The following is a 20765-nucleotide window of genomic DNA, read 5'->3' on the forward strand; positions in this document are numbered from 1 at the left end:
TAAGTGCCAGTTGTCCGAGAGGGTATCACAGCTGAGTACTTGTAACACTGCCTAGCTATGGAAAAACATGGAATATCACAAGTGTAGCAGACGTCAGAGACTCATCAGAGCTATGCCTGGCATCTGGCATAGGTTCCAGCAGTCACATTAGCTTCTTATCACTACACAAAGCTGGAACACTGAGAGTGACCAAACCAGGACTTCTCATGAGGCAGTGCTGTAATACAGCTCAAACTGCAGGAAAGTCAATGCTGTTGAAATGCTGCCCATGTGAGATGTTTTAATTAAAACTGCAGGACGACTCATCTGACTCTCTCTCTACAATGAGACTGAGTGCTTGGGGCTGCCCCACCAGCCTGTTAATTCTGAACAGAAGGGGAGGCTACTCTGTCCCTCTGTCTCCTTCCTTTTTTAGTAAGAATTCATCTGACAGCCAGTCGGAACGGAATTATCCCAAGTAGCACACAGATCAAACAAGAGTGTATGTCCTTATTTACATGAAAATAAGCATGATGGAGTCAGGCTTTATGAGGAAAGGTTTGGCCCTTTTCTATACACCACAGACCAATAATTAGGGAACCCATAGGACTCCTAGACCTCATCAGATCTGTTGCTCACAGACTGAGCAGGGCTTCTTGGAAAGGAAGGACAGGTAAAGAGGGGGGCAAGTGGGACAGTGCACTCCAGTAGTGAAAGATGAAGAAGAAAACAAAATCAATTTCCAGCTCCATCACCTCATTTAAACTACTTCTGGTTGCCTGTGGATTTCATTTGCTGCCTTTCACTGACACGAGTGGGAATTGCTGACCATTCAGCAATGACTGCAATCAGTATGAATGCTTAGATACACAGAAATTGCCTTAAATTCATGGCTGCAATTGTAAAACAAACAAATGAAACCCTTGTTACCTCTGCTTTCCAGTCAATGTCCTTTCTCCTTGAGGAGAATGTGTCTAAAATGGTCTCAGCGATTTAAAACCTCAGTGCCTGCTAAATGTCAATGGAAGCTGCAATTCCCACCTAAAACCTAATCTACATACAAATTTGATACAAGTGCAAAATTCTCATTTAACATTAGCAAGAAACCCTCTAGCCTCTAGGGAAGAAAGATGATTCCTCTATCACAAACTCAAAGCAACATTTGCTTTGACAAAATGGTGGCAAAAAATGAATCTGTATCTACTGCATCCACTGACTGTGGGTCAACAAGTGGAACCACACGCTGCTCTCTTGGGAAGAGGTCTTCTGCCTGGGAGGCACCATGGAGGAAGGATGGAGGCACCCAGCAAAACCAAACTGGAGTCAGAGATGAGGACACAATGAGGTATTTCAGACCTGCACCTGCCAGGACAAGAGAAGCAGAGGGAGAGCCACCCACTGACCTGGACCAAACTACCACCAGTATTACCCCAGTGTTACACAGCTTTGGTTCTTAGCATTGCCGATTTCAAAAATCAGCTTTTTCTCTCCGAAGTTCATGGAGGGACTTCTGGATCTTCCCTATGATGGAATATGATGCCTTGACTCTGTGGGTGATAGGAATAATTCCTTAAAATTACTTAAAATGCCACAAATGCAGGCAGTGTTACAAACCCACTACAGCAACAGAGATTTACTGCTCTCTTTGTAGAATCACAGAATTGTTGACATTGGAAAAGACCTTTAAGATCACTGAGTCCAACTGTTAACCCAGCACAGCCATGTTCACCACTAAACCATACCCCTAAATGCCACATCCACACACCCTTTAAATCCCTTTAGGGATGGTGACTCCACCACTTCCCTGGGTAGCCTGTTCCGATGCGTGGCAACCCTTTCTGTGAAAAAATTTTTCCTAATATCCAGTCTAAACCTCCCTGGCACAACTTGACGCCATTTCTTGTTCTCTTACTGCTTGTTATTTGGGATAAGAGACCAACTCCCACCTCACTACAACTCCCTTTCAAGTAGCTGTAGAAAGTGATAAGGTCCCCCCTGAGCCTTCTGTTCTCCAGGCTAAACAACTCCAGTGAGTTTATTTCTAGCAATGTTTTCTTTCCCTTTCAGAAATCAGGAGGAGACAATACCACAAAAGTATTTGAGATCCATGTGAACCTTTTTATTCACTGTGGATTGGGATTTACATTCCAGGGGTATAATGAACCCAGAGACGCAAAGATGTGGGCGCACGATCTTATTAAACCCTTGAAGATGATCCCAGTCTCATTCAATAACAGAGCCTTTCCTCAACGACTCTGGCATGGATGCAAACTGTAGCCTTTAGCAGAGCTCAATGCCAACAGAAACCAGCAACTCTGCCGAGGCTTTATCGCTTTTCTTCAGTGGAGGGGGAAGTGTTTATCTGGGAAGGGTTTCACATCACGAACAATAGGAAACTGTTCAGCTTTCCACAAATAGGCTGGTGTGCAACTTCCAAGCACTCTCCAAGGAAAACTTCAGAGCACTGGCCACATCTTTCCAGCAGGGATTTCATGTAAAGTAGGTAACGCCCCACATCCTTCATCCTGATTTATTCCTGCTTCATCCTTGTTTCAAAGTGCTGTGCTCACTTCAAACACAACACGGGGCTCATCTCTGGATGTGCACTTTGATCACTGGGGACTCCAGATTGGTATAGGCCCTTCAAACATAAACAGGGATGTGCTGTCCTGACAGAAGAATTTCTGGGACTGCCTTTAGTTTTGCAAGAGTAATTTGGAAATGTGAAGCTGAGGCCATATGACAGGAGATACAAATCTAGTTGCCAGACAGGGCACTGGGTACCAAAGCACTTGGATCCTGTCTGAGACTTTGCTGCTGAAGTGCTACAGGTTAGCAGGAAAATATTACTACTCCTGACTTGGCTGGAAATCAATGGAGAAAGACTTCAGAGTGCTCTTTCTCACAAATGACAGCACCAAATTAGGTCTCTTCCTCTGCAAGCTGCCACCAGCAGAGAGTGGCACTATGGAATTGTGAACTGCTCTGATGTCCCATACAGCAGTGGGAAGGGAAAATATCCCAAATTTAGTTCTTTTTTCAACTCTGGCTCCCTGTAGGACCAAGTGTTTTCTTGCTTAAGTGACAAAAGTTATGAACATGGTGAGTATAAATTTACACTTAATTCTTGATGCTAATGAAAAATTCTCTACTGTGGTGGGGCTACATGAGGCAGACAGATGGGCATAGCCAGGTCCACAGTGGCCATGAGGGGGTGAATCGTTCAGGTGCTTCTCCTGACCAACATGAGCCTCTGACAGTGGCAGAAGATCCAGTTTCCAAAAGCAGAACAACTGTGTTCCATGCAGCTGCCTGCCTAAGCAAGAGGTCAATGGGGAGGCCCAAACAGAGAGTTAAGTTTCTGCCAGACACTCCCTGTGCCCCAAACTTTCTAAATTTGCACCTATGAATCCCAAAATTGGATTACTGTACTGGTGTTTTTAGCATTAAGGATTGCAAGAAATTGTCTTCATTCAGGAAGTTCTTCCATCATATCACTTGACAGCCACTGTACCTACATCCATCCACAGCATCTGATCCATTTTTCCTCCCTCCTGTTTCTGTTCACAGGTCCATTTTTCATTCTTCCTGGAATGCAGAGCATTTGGAGTGTAGGTGGAAAACCAAAATCTGTCAACACCCACTAATAGAAATTTGTTTTATTAATTAGCTTTGTGGGAAGGAAAAAGAAAAAAAAAAGAGCTGATCTTCTGCTCTGAAATCATGAATCACTGTGGAAGAGAAAACATGTCCTCTGAGGCACCTGAGGCCACTTCAGAGAGAATGAGTGACTGAGCTGCTTCCTTGGAAAGTCCTGAGTCATCAAACACAGCAGTTTAATCCCCAGGAAATGGGAAACACATTGGCATGATGCTCACTTGCATGGAGCATGAGGTCCAGAGAAGGGTGAAACTCCAAAGATTCTGGAGATCAGTTTAGCTTGCGGAAGGATTTTAAAACCTAAATGCTTCTCTGAAGTATATCTGATCTGGATCTGGGTACAGTATTCCCAACACATGATTTCCTGGATGAATTAAACTCTTTACAAACTTTACAGATTGCATATGAATTTACTTTGACTTCTCATAAAAATGATTCAGTGATCATGACACAAAAATGCATTCTGGCTTCTAAGGTATTTACTGTGACAAGTGCTTCATAAATTCACCATCCTTAATTTACTGTTATAAGAACTTACTCCTTTTGGCATTCCTGCTCCTTCTACTAGCACGTAACAAGGAGGAGGGGCTGATATACATGGATCTCAGCCTGACTCTTTACCATGTTCTCCTAAAGGGATGCCCACACTGTCATTTCAGACCCAAAGCTGGGTCATGGACAGCATGAAGTCACCTGGCTTGGCTGAGATACCATGAGTCGTTAAAAGTGAGACTATTTTGCATCAAAATGGGCAAGAAATGACATAAAATCACACACCATGTGTACATTAGAGTGACTTTCTACTTGTGGGGGCAATTTTAAAAGGTTTCAGTAAGTTTCACAGCTTGCCACAACAAGATCCACCCACATGGAGTCATTTGGCCATGCCACCAGTCACACAATAGTGTTCTGGAGGGCTTCTAACCCATTTAAACTCCAAAGAATGTCCTTATGAACACCTGATCACTCATGAAAGATGAAACACATGCTTCTCAGCAAACTCCTCTGTAGAACACTGTATCCTTGACTGTTTTTTCCCTAAGGGACTGTTGTTGAAGGAACTTTTAAGGGAAAGTGTCAGTGAGAGAAGTCATTGACTTCCTTTCTCTCTGTTCCTTTTTTAGGAACTTGTGCACTGTAAAGAGCTCTCTGCAAGCTAAATGAATAGCAATTACACTCATGCTGAGTGAATCAGCTCTATCGATTGCAGCACAGCCCACAGATCTCTCGCTGAAGGAAAAGAAGTCAGCTCTGGATGTGGAAAAGCTATCTGTCCTAATGTGTGAGGCCTCTTTGCCTGACAACGTGATACTGAAGGTAAGGGAAGTCGGCACTGCAAAGACAGAGTGACAGCAAACAGACCACAAACTTCCTTAGATAAACGACATCTTTCCAAGCACACAATACCACTTGATACCTTTGTGCCCCTTGAGCTGTTACAAAGTGCAGCTGCACTTCAGCCCAGATTGATATCGCCTGGGGTGGAGGCCATCAATCCACAGGACAAGAGCAGGCTCAATACACAAACAAAGTCACACAACCTGTGTTTCAATGGAAGGCTGGGGAGGGGATGGTGCAGTTTTTCCAAAGGCTTAAATGAGCCTAGTGACACATCTCACAAAATGATTACACATCTAAAACTTGATTAGCCACCTAAAACCAGCCAGACACCTCCTGCAAGCAAGCCTGGCCAGTTGTCCAAGACACCCATGAGCACTACTCTGGAAAAGCCAGTCTTTTTACTTTGACTAAGGAAGGCATCTGCTCAACTGTGTGAACATACTCTGAGTTTTCCACCAATTCCCTCATGGGTCCTCATAACCAAAGATGGGAGAGGATCAGCAACCATCTCATATTAATGATGACCTCTAAAAGCTACTGGCACTGATGGAAGCCAACAATTTCAGCGCAAGTTGGATCAGCTTTATCTCTAATAACTATAAACCAAAATTTTCATCTCATGCTTATGACCTGAGGTGAAAAGATCTGCGTTAAGAGTTGGCTGGAAGCAGAAAGAGGATGAAAAATCAGCTTCTCCTGTGGAAACAATAACCCTGAAATTTGGCTAGGAAATAAGGTAAGAACTAGCTCTGAACTTTTGAAGTCTCCAAGGCTCTGTAAGTTTACTATTAGAGAGTTTATGGAGTATAAGGTACAGATCTCCTAAAACTGATAGGCTGCAGATCAGCAAAAAACCCTAGAAACCTTAGCACTGGCTTCAGGACAGCTCAGCAAGCAAGCTGCCCTTGAGCAGAAAGAAGCAAGCCCAGGTTTCCCCAGTGGCCCCGTTCCCAAGGAACAGAATTATATGGAATATGGAACAATTTCTTCAAAAAAACCCAAAAATGTTGCCAAGGATAAAATCTGATTATAGAGCAAAGTGAATGTCCCACTGGGAGAACTAGTCAAGCATTAAATTCCTGAGAAGTTCTGCTCTGTACTCCTTCTCCAACACCATGAATTATCTTGTTCTTTCCTAGATTTTTCTGTAGCACATCACTAAATTCCATTCTCTCAGAAGGCGTTCAGTGTCTAAAGGTGGCCTAAAGAACACGAAGATACACTATCCCTAAGTAATGTGTTGCTCAGGAAGTGACAGGATAATTAAATTTCTGAGACTGAGAATTCGTAAGTTGACTTTGCTTCTCTACCACGTTTTGGAGAGCTTCTTCCACGTTTTTCCCCCTAAGAGTTACTTTGCTTGGCTCAGGCTTTGTGGCTGTAAGGTAGACACAGAGACAATTAAATTGCAAAAGAGGATATTTTAAAGGCACTCGGGAACATGAAAATGTAATGTGCATATTTTCATGGCTAAGTATTTTAAGCATTGAGTAGTCATATTCTCCAATGTTAGATGAGGCAATAAATTTGCCAATGCATGCAGATGAACCCCATTTAATCCCTATGCACCTCTTACTGTAAATTATGCTGTCAGAGAACCCCCCTAAAAAATGGATTTGCTTTTCTTCTCAGGGAAGAGAGCTAGTGATGGGAGGATGATCCTCAGGCTCAGATCAAGTGAAAAGAGCCAAAGGCTTACAAGAGGTTTAAGAAGAACTGCAGCATCCCAATGGGGAGATTATTCCACCCACATAAAAAAAGTGTGCATTTTTCCCTGTCTCAGAAGAGATGGGATCCAGAATGTACCTTTCTCGGTTCTTTTTTCCTCAGTTAATTCAGTTGTTTCCAATTAAAGTGTCACAGCTCTTGTAATTTTTTTCCCACTTGTGTCTTTTCTAAATGAACTTTTCTTTATTTCACAACAACTTTAACATTTTCCCTAACACATCCCAAAAATTAGCAGCTACGCAGAGCTATGCAGAGCTGAAGCAGTGTACACATCCTAAAGTTGACAGCTACTGGGAGATTCCTGAGGGCTCTGAGGGCATCTGTAATTTTCTGGGATCTACTGAACGGGGTTTACCAAACTGGAGCTGTGGGGAATGATATGTCAAGCACTTTCCCATTTCTGTCCATCACCTTGAGAAGATTCGGGCTCCTGATGTAGTGAAATGGCTCCATCACTGTGTGGATGGAGTGTGCTTTCATCCCAAGGGGAAGGAGAGAGCATTGCTAGGAGAGCAAAGACTTCCACCCTGAGACAACAACGAGTAGCAGAGCCAGGGTCCCACCTGTAGGATATTATAGGAGAAGGGAGGGAGGAAGCTCTTTGCTTCAGACAGAAGGACAGGACTAAGTTACAACAGCAAAGACACGTTGGTTCAACTGGGCCAGGACGCTCAAACATAAGGAACAAGGGTAATTAATTTCTTCAGCAGAGCTCTGAGAGTTTACAATAAACTCTCAAACTCTCAGACAAGCAGACACGAAAACGTGTGCTGAATTCTTTGATTTGTCCTGAATTCTCAGATTCTGAAAGAAGGCAGCATTGATCACATCCTCGGAGAGAGCAGCCTGATGGAAATGAGCACTGCTGCGTGTTCTTCTGGCCAAGAGGACGGTGTGCAGCACGTCAGGGCTTGGCACGTGACAGAAGGTCAGAGCTGATTTTGAGAACCCAGCAACAACAGAGTCATCATGGACACAGGTGCTTCCTGGATTGATCTTGCAGTTTGGCTGGTTCCAGTTAAATGTGAAGCAGCTGTGGCCCCTTATCTGCTCAAGTCCCTGGAATCCATCTGAGGGGAAACTTTCTCCCATCTCCTCCTCTCTCCCAACCCCAAGCACGCAGCTCTGTTTTCTGAAGACAGAGGGGAGCAGGGACAGCCAGTTGGCAGAACTCCACCAAAAAAAAAAAAAAGTTGCCTTTCTTATCTCAGGGCAAAGCAATGAGCTATTGATTCAGCCACTAATTTTCCAATGCCTTTATTTGGGGACAAGGACGGCAGCCAGCAAAATAAGAAGGAAATATGAACGCTGCTGAAGGCTGTCACGCAAACAGATTCAGGACTCTTTCCCTCAGGCAACAAAATGAACAAATGAGGCCAATGTGAGACTAAGTTCTCAAGCGTTTATGGCATTGTTCTGCCATATGAACAATGATGAATACAACAGGGTTTCTTTTACAGAAAGGGATCGAGCTTTAAAGAAGGTGTTTTCAACAGTCAGCTGGTGGAATTCTGGAAGAGGCACAGCAAGGTCAACACTGGGCCACCAGGCAGGTCAACAGGAGGAGCCAGGAGATTTCAGAAATCCAATCAGTGAGAGTTCCCAAATAGCTCCACACCAGCTAAATGTACTTTATATAAACTCTTCTTTGCCAGATCACTGATTGTGGAGCCATCAAACTCCTCCATGTCTTGGCTATCTCTTCTAGCCAGACAAGATCTCACTTTATTTTTCCCCAGTACCTTAGGAAAGGGAGGATTTGGCTCAAATTTGTGCTTGTCACTAAACAACAGAAATGTGAGACTCTAGGTATTCAGTTTGGTTGGCTTAAAGAGCAGCCATTTCACAAACCATGCTTAGCATTTTGGACAGAGGAAGCCAACAATCTTCTGGCTTTACCCAGTCTGTGTGCAACTGAAAGCATAAACAGCTTTGGTCTTTGTCCTGTTTCATTCTTCTTTTTTTTTTTTGATACACAGGAACGCTGCTAGTTATTTTCTGAAGAAGGCATTCTCTTGTCCTTTCTAAAAGTGAAATGGATGGCAGAGTTTAAACACCATACCAGATTACACTCCACTTATTCATGGTAATGCTGCTTAGCTATTGTTGAACAATCAAGATCAGACTATTAATCATGTCAATAATAGTAATAATCATACTGTTCTAGGATCAGAAAGATTGAAGAGAAAGACTATTTGCTGTTTTGGCAAGGCAGCACTGGTAGTAAGTAGGACATAGCATGAGTGTTTTGCTGAACTTACTTTCATATAATGGGGCTTCTTACTTAACCTGAGAAAAATTGTCCTGCAAATCACTGTCAAGGAATCATTGATATTCATCCAAAACCAGCCTCAATTTCAATCTGATATACTTTCAAATATTCCTATGTGCCAGCTCAAACTGTTCCTCTTCATTCTTCTAAATACAATCTGTCCACAACACTCCTTTTTTTGAATTCCCTTTGCCAAAACATAAGCATGCAGCTGCTTCAGTTTTTTTTCCAACCCTTGCATTTTTTCCATGTGCTGTCCACCCCCCCAAACTCTACGTTAGAATCCAGCTGATCTTCCCTGAACACTGTCCAATTTTTCAACTGTCAATGCCAGAATGCAATGCAGTGGGCTTGACTCCCTTACACAACTTATTTGGAAGCAAACCAGAAATGTCTCTTTTGGGCTTCAGCACAGGAGAGAAATACCTCTTCATGTATGGCTCCACAACAATCAAGATGAAAACACCTGCACCTCTGTAACCCATACAACAATTTCTGCTTTGCAAGCAGCTCAAAATTCATTGAGCTTCTATTTGTTTATTCTATGTATACATTTTGTTACTACAGTCACTATAGCAAAATGGTTCTTCTTCTGGGCCTTTCAATTGTTTTTATTTCATCTTTTAAAAAGGGAAGAGTAAAAAAAGGAAGGCTAGACAAAAATGCAAAGTTCCTTAAGACTCTCAATTACAGCAACATGACCTAAACAACACAACAATTATTAAGTTGTTGTGCTATCAAGTTTTGTCATACTGTGTTTGGCTAGACTGTCTTTTGCAGCTTGCCCAGAAATGTTAAAATACAAGCTATTCCAAAAAAAACAAAAAAAAGGGGCAGAATGGTTTGCAGCAGCCTCCTCATTCCTAAAGGGGAGCTCCAAGCACTTCTGACAGCTACAGCCCAGTTACAGGACAATGACAATACAGTCCCTGGTGTGGAGTTCTGAGAGTCTTTGTTTCTTCTAAAGGCTGCTTCCTGTGAATATATTTAAATGCTCTCTATTCACAGTTTCTATAGCTTTCTGCTGTTTCTGCATCTTGAGTAATTCAGTCTAGTGGCAACTCTGGACTTTTTTACCATGCAATTTATTTTTCCTTCTTCATTCTCATCTAGAACAGGCAGCTCTACCTTATCATCAGACCATAGGAAAATTCACAGAGCATCTAATCTTTAGGGGGTGCAACCATGTGCTCTCTTTTGACTCCATCCAGTATTCCTGCACAGTAGTTTACCCTTTAATAAAGTTTTCTATGTTCAGTGTTCAGAGCAGACCCCACTGGAATTAGGGTTCTAGTCCAGGCAAACCTGCCCAACATAATGTTCTGGAGCTGGGAACAGAAGTTACCCAGTGTGGGACCATTCAGCTGAGGACACACACATCCATCTAGGCAGAGTTCAAACCCTCTTGCTTTCAGGTATGTTTCCCAAAGGAACTGAGAATTTTAGGGAAGACATCATGAACAGGAGACTCTGCTGCCAAGGCAGGGGAATGCAGAGAGGTGCCCCACTCTGCAAATAAGTCAACATTAAGCACTGGCTTTGAGTCAAGTTTCCTGCCCCATCCTTTATTTCAAGTCTGTGATGATGTGTACAGACAAAGCCTAACACCAGAGAGCAGAGACTATTCTTGGACTTCTCTCACACTACTGCATCTTTAGTTCTTCTCCAGGGCTCACAACAGCCAATAAATTAATAGTTTCACAATTTTCAGTTGAAACACTTTTCATGGGAAGATGATACTTTCAGCTAAATGAAAATGGCTGAAGACAGTGTCTGCTTCCCTGAGTGGAAAGTTTCTTTGTCAGAAACAGAGGAATGATACACCTCAGCTGTTCTGCTATAGTTTGCTTGGTTTTTCTGTTTTGCTGTATTTTTTTTTGGTTGGTTTTAGTAAAAAATTTCCAGCTCCAGCCTGTTACAGTGTTTACTGCTCTTCCCTGCACCATGTTGGCTTTTCTCCCCCTGCCAAAGTGCTTCTTAAACCTCCTCTGAATATATGCTCTTCCTGGTGGTGTTTAACAGCCTTTTCTTCCTCTTTCCCCCATTGTTATTTAAGACGATGCTTTTATGGCTCAACAGATTCCAAGAAGCCTTTAGGATAAATGCTCTGTCAAAGAACACTTATGCACAGTTGAGCCATATTATGTTCTATATGAATCACTGCGGATGTTTCCCAAACAAGGTTAGATCAGCCAGATTTTCCAACTAGATTACACACAGCTTTTTCAGACATGGCCTACTACCTCTGCCATTAATCCTCCTCATTGAGACTCACCTCGGTTTTGGACCATGTCATGTCTGCCCACCAGGGACAGGAGCGTGCTGCTAACACTTTCTCCTAATGAGGATAACAATCCTATGACAGAGTAGCCTTGGCCAAATTTTATCTGCAGAATGTAGGGGAAAGGCTGATTTTGCAAAGCTAGATGGTCTCTCACCATCCCTCATGGTTTTATTGTCTGTGATTTCTTCAGACAGAGACCTCATTTAAATGGCCAGGAAAAAGAAAAGTCTGCGGGATGAAGGAAGTCTGTTTCACCAGCTAAGGACAATTTTGTGCCATGTTTTATTTTATACTAATGAAGATTGCCAAGAGCCTCTTGATCAGTCCTTCTTGCCTGCTTTACTTGACCAGATAGATGGAGAAGCTCAGGGAATACTGAATTGCTCTCTACCTGCCCAAAACAGTTTCCAAGGTGCATCTGCTACATTAAATATGGTCCTTCAGGAAAAACTGAAATTCCACCTGAAGAGCAGCAGCCTGACAGAGAGGTCTGCAATGGAGAAGCAACAAAAACCCCCATGGAGAGCAAAAGGAAAAACAGCTCTGGGGGGAAATGAGCTGAAGGAGATGGTTCTTTAAAGAAACCATGGCACTTCTGAGCTGGTATAATGAAGCAGCTGTGATATAAATAATGTCCCCAAGTGGAAAAACCCCACAAAAACCCCAGCCATTCAGGCTCCATATGTTTCCAAACTCACACAATGGATGCTTTACAATGAACTTTTTGTCGGGAAATTGGGTGGGACAGGGAGGTTCCTCACCCACCTCCTATACTTAAGCAATAATCTTGCTTAGTCACAGAAAAAGGGAGAGAAGAAAGGAGAGAAAGTGATTAATAATCTGTGGGCAGCTGCTTACTTTCCAATTGGTTGTCCAGAAGGGGTGTGCTCCACTTCAAATCCTGCTTGTCTCAGTACATCAATCACAGTGTTGTTACCCAGGAAGTGACCTAAAATACAGGTAGAAAATAGCACTGTCAATCAAACTACTACTCTCACTCACTTGAGATCCTCCTGTTGGAACAGCAGGTTTGGGAGGCAAGGGTACCAAAAACTAGACCAGAGGAAGGGACAGCATACAGCCCAAACACTTCCTTCTTCCATCTTATTTACCCCTCCCTCCCCTCACATGGCCAAGGGACTGGGTGGATAATAGAAAACCTAGATGGGTTGCTAGTCTTGCCTTCCACCGTGGCCATTTTTAGTATGTACACTGATAAAATAAACTTCCAATATGGGTATCAGAATGACCCTGCAGTGGCAAAAGGATATTACTAGGGCTTTAACTCATGAAATAGAACAACTTACAACCCTGGCCATCACTGTTCATGGACATTTGCTAATGAAGAGACTCTGAAGCTGCTGTACTGCATGTTCAGCACTTGTCTGACTAAAACCACAGTGATTCAGGAATTGCCTCATCAGCCATTCAGCCACCTGCACAGCAGGGCTGGGAGGAGCTGGGATGGTAACCTTATCTCTCCCAAAACATGAAGATTTAGTCCTGTAATTCAGGGCTCTTTGTTAGAAGTGTAAAGGTCACATTCCTATTCACAGAAGTAACAAAGAGCTCAGTAAGTACTGCCGCATGTACAGGCCTTGAAAGAGTTTACTTAAGGGAGTCCCATATACTTGAAGTCTGAACCAAATCCCACCAGAGTCAATGGGAGCCCTCAAAGGGCTTTGGGCACAGACTCAATAAGGCAGTGTAATCCAGCCAGAGCTTTCAACTTATTGTCAGAGTCCCACACTGTTTGCAAGAGGGGTTGGATATATAAAGGAAGGAAGCAAGAAGTCCACGAACAGGTTTATTAAAATCCATGTAGCACTGTAACCTGTCTCCAACTGCAGCCACGACTGACACTGAGGAAGGACAGAACGATCCTCCTGTTATATCCATTAGCTTCCAGCTCTGCAGGGCTGGGAGACCCCCACTTACACCCAGGCCATTGCATCTCACTGCCAGCACTGAGCAGACCAATTCACCAGGAATGTGCTCAAGCCTCCATGTGCCCTGTGCCATCTTGGAGCAGGGAGTTCCACCACGGTGCTGGGTGTGAGAACTCACTCCTCTGGTTTGCTGCTGATGCTGGGAGAGTGTGTGCTTGCCTTAAGCACAGTGAAAGTGTTTGCAGGAGATGTTTCTGACTGCCCGGCTCCACGGCAGAGCCAAATGCTTTGCACTGAAAACGCCAAGGCAGGCAAGACGTGCCTGAGTGCCTCTCCACGGACACCGCTGTGCGCAGCCACCAGCAGAGCCACCCTCGGGATTCTTCACCCACACTGCACAAAGTCCTGATGGATTTGAGAGCATTCAGCCCCCAGGATTTGCTCAGCCTGCATCTCTCTGCTCCCGCTGCCAACAAGGGCGCTAACTCGCCTCAGTTGTTGGAATGATACAGCTGTATGGCTTTGAGTGCAACTAGCAAGCGCTGGTAAGAGCTTTTAGCCAAAAGACATTTCTTTAAATGATTAAATGTACATTTGCAGAGCCCTAGTGTGTTCCAGGATTCCTCCACTTCCTTTTAACAAAATTCAAAATTTGATTTTCCCCTTACTAACTTGCTTAAAACAAAAGCCAAAGCAGCAAAGAACAGTCCCAAAAATGTGTTATACACCCTCAGAGATTCAAGAAATGAGACATTTGTGAATGATTAACTGGATTTGATCATATCCTGTTTTTTTATGCAGTGGCCAAGGCAAACAAAGGTCCCCATTCTGTCACTGGCAAAGTGACACTGAGGAACCAGAGTCAAAGGTATCAGAGTCTGAGACATTTCCGAGTCCACTCTATTTTCCCTGAACCAGAGTCTTAAGTGCCAAAAGATTTTGTAATGTAAATAATTGTCCCGAATCCAGCAAATCTTTGACACCATGACAGCACAAGAGAAACCAATTTTAACTCTTTTAAACCCATAGAAAAAAGTAACTATGCAAAAGCTCTGGCTCCTCATCCACACAATGGTAAGTCTGTCAACAATGTCAGCTCCTCAGCAGAGCCTGCAAGTCCCTTCAGGTGATGGATGAAGACCAAAAGGAGACTTCCTGGAGTTCTCATTCCTGCCCTCTGTGTGGATACCATGCTGAAAGCTGCCAGCCCCTGGGACTGGTGATCTGCTGTGCAGCATGGCAATAAGACTTGCGCTTTTAATTTTGCCTTTCCTAAGTGGAAGGAACACCAGCTTCCATTAAAAACCCCTCAACTTCATATTCCTGAATAAATTAAAATCATAATTACAAATTTCCATGTGAACATCATAGTTATTTCATTGTATGTCTACAAACCAATACATACTAAAATATTAGAGACCATTAAGCTCAACATCAGTGAAAAACATCAAATCCCTGCCTCTGGCTGCCCATATGTGCAAATGGAGTATGTAGGAATTGTTGTGTTTTTATTTCTAGATAGAAAATAAATGAGCTTTATAGATATATATACATGTGTGTGCATGTATGCTTCTGCTAAAAGATTTTAAAAATTTCTCTTCCTGGCCTGGGAAAAACCTCAAGAAAGTATAACTACCAAAAATTTAGTGCATCTAGAGACATATCAGACAGGTTAGAGAGACAGGGGAATGATCTTGCATTTGCATCACTATTCCCTCTTCGGTCTAAACCTGAATAAACCATTCCTAGAGCATTAACCAAATTTATCTTGACAGCTGATGAAAACTGGATCTGAGAGGTCAGAACATCAGCTGTCCTGGGAAATCTATGGAAGTGGAAAAGGAGAGAAAGCAGACATAAAAGATTTTCTAGATAGGGACCTGAAGAGAAAGTCTATACTTGGGCACGGGAATATGCAGAGCAGCCACCCGTAACAGATTAAAAAAGCCCAGGTGTGGATGCAATCCTTCCACCCTCTGAGGATAAGGAGGTACTCATGGGATTTGCTCGAGGACAAGACCCAGTGCTAAACACAGTCATTTTGTAGTTTGAACACAAATACAGTGGAGTGGTCAGTGTGGCTGCTGCACTTCAGAGGGGGTTTCTTATTAAACTTGATGAGGCCAAGATTATTCTCCTTTCGCTCATGTCTTGTTTTTTTGAGACAGAGGATCTGGAGACAGTGGAGGAACACATTATACAGTGTGGTTGCTAACATTAATCATAGACCTTCCATCTTTGCTTTGCTTTTTTATTTTTAATTAAGAACTGTGCTTTGGACTACACAAAGCAGATCTATGTAATGTGTTTCCTTATCTCCCCAAGGTTTCATTTTTCACTGAAGAAAGAATAAACCATCAATTTGGGTTTTTTTACTAAAAAACATTTAAAAAAATACATGAAATACACATGGTTTCCTTAAAGCACGTCCATGCTCAAACACACCGCTGAAAGAATGCATTTTCTTCCTTTCTTAGTGGAATATCCTGAGGCAGAGAGAAAGACACTTCTCAGCCATGTATTCTTCTTGACAGCCATGTATTTTCTAATTGACCACATAAACTAAAGCTCTTCTTTTCCATTTCAGGCATCCTAGTGACCCTCATCAATAACTTAAGCATCAGGTTGCATCCCTCAAAAGTCAGATGAACTTGGGTGTTCCCTACACAGAAAAATTATAACAGTGTTTTGATGACAGAAGCAGAAAAAAAGTTTTTAAGCAAATGTTATGAACTTTATCTAGGTTTAGAGATCTACTACAAATTACTTTGTCTATTCGTTTCACAGTTCTTTGTTCCACGGCTTAGAAGGATAGTGGGGTACAAAGGAGCAGGAGATAATTCCCTCACAAAGGACCTCCATTGCCAGAGCCTTTGAAGTTGTGCTAAAAAAGCCTTGCTAGCCCATTAGCTGACACACAGCAGAAATCTGAACTGTTTCCATGCACACTACAAGCAGAGCTATTTTCTGCACAATTAGTCATAAAAAGGGCCAATGTAAACTGTGTCGGGAGGTCTCAATTCTTTACATTCTCCACACAGTGAATCAGACATTATGTATAACGTTTCGTTGCCATTTAGACCTTGGGCTGCTCTGCAATCAGGAGGCGGCAGCCTCTATTCTTCCTTCTCCCTCGATGCTGATTCTCAAGCCCCTTGGCAGCACCACGATGTTTATGGTAGGAAGGCTTCAGAAGAATTAGTGCAGGGAAAAATGCAAAGGGCTGAGAGTTGCCCCCTCACAGTTGGGGCAAATACTTTGTGGTTCCTTTGCCTGCTGCCTCCAAAACTGCATCTCCATTTCTCTTATTCTCACAACGGTCAAACTGAGTATTTTGGAAGCTGAATGATGAATTTGTTAAGATGAGGCTGTAGTAAGGAGCTACAGCAAACACTTCAGGCAATGACTTTTATCTGAATTTGCTAATTTCTCCACTATAGCATTCCAGTCTGACCCCGCGGTCTCTGGGAAACAGCAGGAATTTACTGGGAACCACATGCCACCCCACATTACTCTCTCCTGACATTACAGATGTCCCAGACCCATGACGGGGAACCAGTTTTGTGGATAAACCCTCCACATTTTTAATTCCCTTTTGCTCATTGTCCAGCACCTTTCTTTGCTAATAAATAACACGCTTTAAAAATTGGAGGCTCTTCAGCCTTTCCATGGTGACCCAGGTTTAAACCACTATCACTGCCACACAATTGCTCCTCTTTGTTCTTGAACCACTTTCTTCCTTAAAATCTCACTCTAGTGGTAAGGATGGTCTTGAATAAGTACCTTGAATGCACTTTGACAAGGAGCAAATGCTGGATTTGTGCAGATCTTGCTCAAGCACCGAGTACCCCTCTGATGTGAAGTGTCAAGGAAGGACACCAGGTAATTAATGGATTAGGTGGGTGATATGCAGCACCTAGGCATGAATATAATGTTAGGAGTGCCTGAATATTTTGATTTTAAATTTTACTGCTAACACAAACAAAATTTGTGCTTGTGGGGATCCAACAGGGGAATTTTCTGGAAATGGCTTGAAGGACCCCAATCTACCCCAGTTAGTATGAAATAATGAGAGCCACACCATGCAGCCCTACCACGCCAGACCAGATCTAGCAAAAGCTCCCTAGAGGCTGGTATTCAGGTTTGAAACAAGAGCTCTGTGGGCTGTCCAAAGGAAAAGGGACTATCAAAGACCCCACCTTCCAGAAAAGTCTGTCACGCCAGGTTGCTGGCTTTTGCTCTGCTTCAAGACACGGTTTTGCACTTGGAAATAGCAGCATTATGCAAAAAGCTGTGAAGGAGAGCTGGAGATGCAGGGAACGAGCTTTCCTCCTCCCCTGCTTGGCAGGAGTATCCGAGCCCAAAGCATGCCTTAAAAAATACTTTGCACAAGCCACGTGCAATGGTCTTGTAAAGCAGGCTTTCATCATAGACTCCTTACATCATGCCACTCCTTCTCCAAGCAGATGGAGAAATCATTTTCCCTCTCGTTTGATGTTGTTATTCTATGCAGTTGTGAGGAACTGACTCATAGCCACTTTTGGACAGTCACGGGAACCGGAGCAATAACACATGAAAGCCAAAGCGTGCAGCATTTCCAAGGTCCAGCAACCCTCCCATGGCTCCCCTTCATTCTTTTCTTGCATGTAATCACCTCTCTCTCCTCTCACCCGAGTGCACTTACAGAACAAGCTCTGGAGAAAGGCCACACCGTAGCCGGAGGGAGAATGGAGCGACCAGGGGCCAAAAGTTGAGGGGGTTATTCCAGATTGACGCCAGGCTAATAGAGCACAGATTTGTGCTTCCCTGGGGTGTCTCTGAGATCTGCAGTGCAATTCTATACTTGGAGCATCTCAATCTGAAGGACAGACAGATTCCCACAGACCTCTATTTCCTTGCTCCCCGCAAATATACTAAATTCCCCCCATGTCTCTCCGTTTCTGATCTTTCCTTCTGAGCAGCCCTCCTGTTAAAGGTATGGAGCTGTTGTTGAGGCACTCAAATGCCACACCATGGAAATCCTTCTCTAGAAGCAGCCTGGAGTGCAATGCACAGTCCTCAACAGGCTCAGCATGAGGTGGGACAGAGTTTACCAGTTTGGAACTGGCTCCTTGCTGGTACAGCGCTCTGTTTCCAGACTCAATGCAGGGCCATAATGTGAGCTCAGCAACTCAGTTCTCTGCTGTCTTCGAAGTCTTGGAGCACTTTCCCTAGCAGACTTGCCCTAAACATATGTGGGAAACAATAAAATGACTTTTTTTTTTTTTTAAAAAAAAAGTTCAATTTTCTTCCAAGTCTAAACCAGCTGTTTCACTTGGGTTAAGAAAAACAACACAAGCAAGAGCTGAAGTGAGGTCACCTCCCAAGCATCTCCTCTGGCCTCTGTGTGAGTTTGTAGCTGCCTCAGACATTTCCAAATGAAGTGACTGGTCTATGCTAGTGAGTCTCACTGGAGAGGATGGCACCTCCACAGAGCAATTCATTCCAACATCTCAAATACCAGGTTTGGGAAGAACATGAGCCCCCTGTGCAAATCTCTCCCCATGGACCATGTGAGCATAAGGAGCTCCTTTAGCCTTGGTGTCTGTCAGACATGGCATGGTGGCCTGCCAAGCCACCCTGCAACTGCCCAAAAGCTCCTGAACACTGCACACAGCCCATCCTTCTTGCCCACCATTCCCTTTTCTGCCCTGTCCCCCACCTTTCTTGTTATGCCAGAGTTTGCATGGGACAAGGAGCTGTGTATGTTTGTGCTTTGGTTGGTTATAGGGCCATTTGGGCTATTTCATATTCTTGCTTCGCTTATGTGGCAGTTACGAGCAGTTTTCCACAGAGAGCAGGTCCAACAGAAGATGACTCTTTCAGTGTATCTTCTTAAAGAAAACATAGGATCCCTTGAGAATCAAACAACAAAGCCTGAAGATTTGAAGTGTTCATTCTGTAAAATGTATTGGTTATGTTTGCTGGTGTAAGAAATTTGTAGTAGGAAAATTGTGTGGGCAGGGTTGAAACAAAAGTTTCATTTACCTTGTCCCCAGTTTTTACTGTGAGTAAAGGCAGGGCTTGCTCAGTCTGAGATACTGCATGGAGGACAGTTATTGGCGTTTTCCCCCCTAGCAGAATGCCATGACTAGATGTGATTTTCTTTTTTAATTGTTTTTATTTTATTTTTTTTTAAGGTGCATGCTCCTCACTGAACTATATTGTTGGGAAAATAACCTTTCTACACGAGGTTGTGACTGGAGGTGTGTGCAGTCATGGAGCTGTGTGACAGGAAACATGCCTCTGTGTCCCTCAGGGGATCCTCTCCAATGGACAGGCTCAATATACAAAATCTTGCGAACTTTACCATGTCTAACACTGTGGCAGAAGAAAAGGAGACAAGTCTGAGGAAAATCTAGAGAAAACCCAGCATCTCTAGTCTTCCTAGGGTGCTGGAGGCATCTTTGGGATCATCAGATCCCCCAAGTGCAGACAGTCTGGTGTGAAACGCGCTGTCTTAACATTCTTTGCTGGTTGTCATCAACGCCTCAAGCAGTGAGGAAATTGGTGAGGAAATGCAGCCTCTTTTTTTACCCAAGGTGCCTTATTAGTGCAGGTACAGCCTCGCTGAAGTAGACAACCCTCTCCCACCTGAACCACAATTATCAGCTCTTTCCACGGAAGCTGCTGCCAGCCCCCTGGACAGCCGGCGCAGGGCAAGCAGCCTCCGAGAGAAGTGTTTCATATCCCATCGCAAATCCCCTGAGCCATCCCCAGCTAGTCTGGAATGCACATGGACCTGCTTGCCAAAGCCAGGCAAAGCTCGGGGTAGGGGGGAGAAACTAGATTCTGTAATTCCTGCCTCCTTTCTCAAGGAGGTAGCTGTGAACGTGGTACTAAAACACCTCAAGGACTGGGTGGAGTCTGAGCTCAGGGCAGCTTCGGGCCTTGGAAAGCTCCTCAGTCAGAGAAACAGCTTTTTGCATGCAGAGTATCTCTGATGAACTTGTGGAGGCATCTCTGAGGCCCAGCAAGGACTGGACCATGTGGGACCTCAGCTGTTCTCAGCACAAAGCCAGTGTTATGAAATGCAGCACCTTTGCCTGCCTTTGGTAAAGGCTTCTGGCAGGTAACAAGGTGCATTAAGTGCATTTTAAGCACTTAATGGTTTCTTATAGGAAATAAATACGGGTGAGGGCCATGGTCCATCACTACAGGCTCAGTAGCGAGCTGGACTGTTGAGTCTGTCCTTTTTTGGCCTCATGGATGCATTTGGCTCCTACAATATACTGTGTCCACAATATAATCAAGCCTGGTGTGAAACAGCACTTCACTGTTTGCTTTGAACCTGCTTCCCCCAGTTCCTCTAGTTTGCACAAGACAGTTCTAAACTGAATTAAACAAAACTGTAGTCTTGCTCCAGTGTGAGATCAAACCATTCCAGGAAAGTTAGTTGGGGGCAATGTCTGTCGAATCTGTGAAATTACTTCAAAAGACTACAAGACAAGCTGTCATTTTCTGTTTGAAAAGCAGTTTGAAAACCACAAATCAAAGCTCCCCGTTGGCAGGACACGGATCCTTGCTTGTTCTTTCTGGTTCTGACCTCTCAGTCGATTATTCTATAGACTAC

General features: G+C 43.6%; 1 protein-coding gene across 1 annotated transcript in view; it reads right to left on the reverse strand.

Moving 5' to 3' along the window:
- TRABD2B (TraB domain containing 2B) overlaps positions 1–20765 on the reverse strand; it is a 268251-nt gene that overhangs the window by 33605 nt on the left and 213881 nt on the right. Inside the window, exon 4 of the mRNA XM_042030644.1 lies at positions 12123–12213. Coding sequence (XP_041886578.1) covers positions 12123–12213 — 91 coding nt within the window. The remainder of the gene's footprint in view (positions 1–12122; positions 12214–20765) is intronic.

The sequence above is a fragment of the Corvus kubaryi genome, unplaced genomic scaffold (assembly GCF_017639235.1).
Source record: "Corvus kubaryi isolate FWS band 111438036 unplaced genomic scaffold, C.kubaryi_AGA036_p1.0 37334, whole genome shotgun sequence".
NCBI classification, from domain to species: domain Eukaryota; kingdom Metazoa; phylum Chordata; class Aves; order Passeriformes; family Corvidae; genus Corvus; species Corvus kubaryi.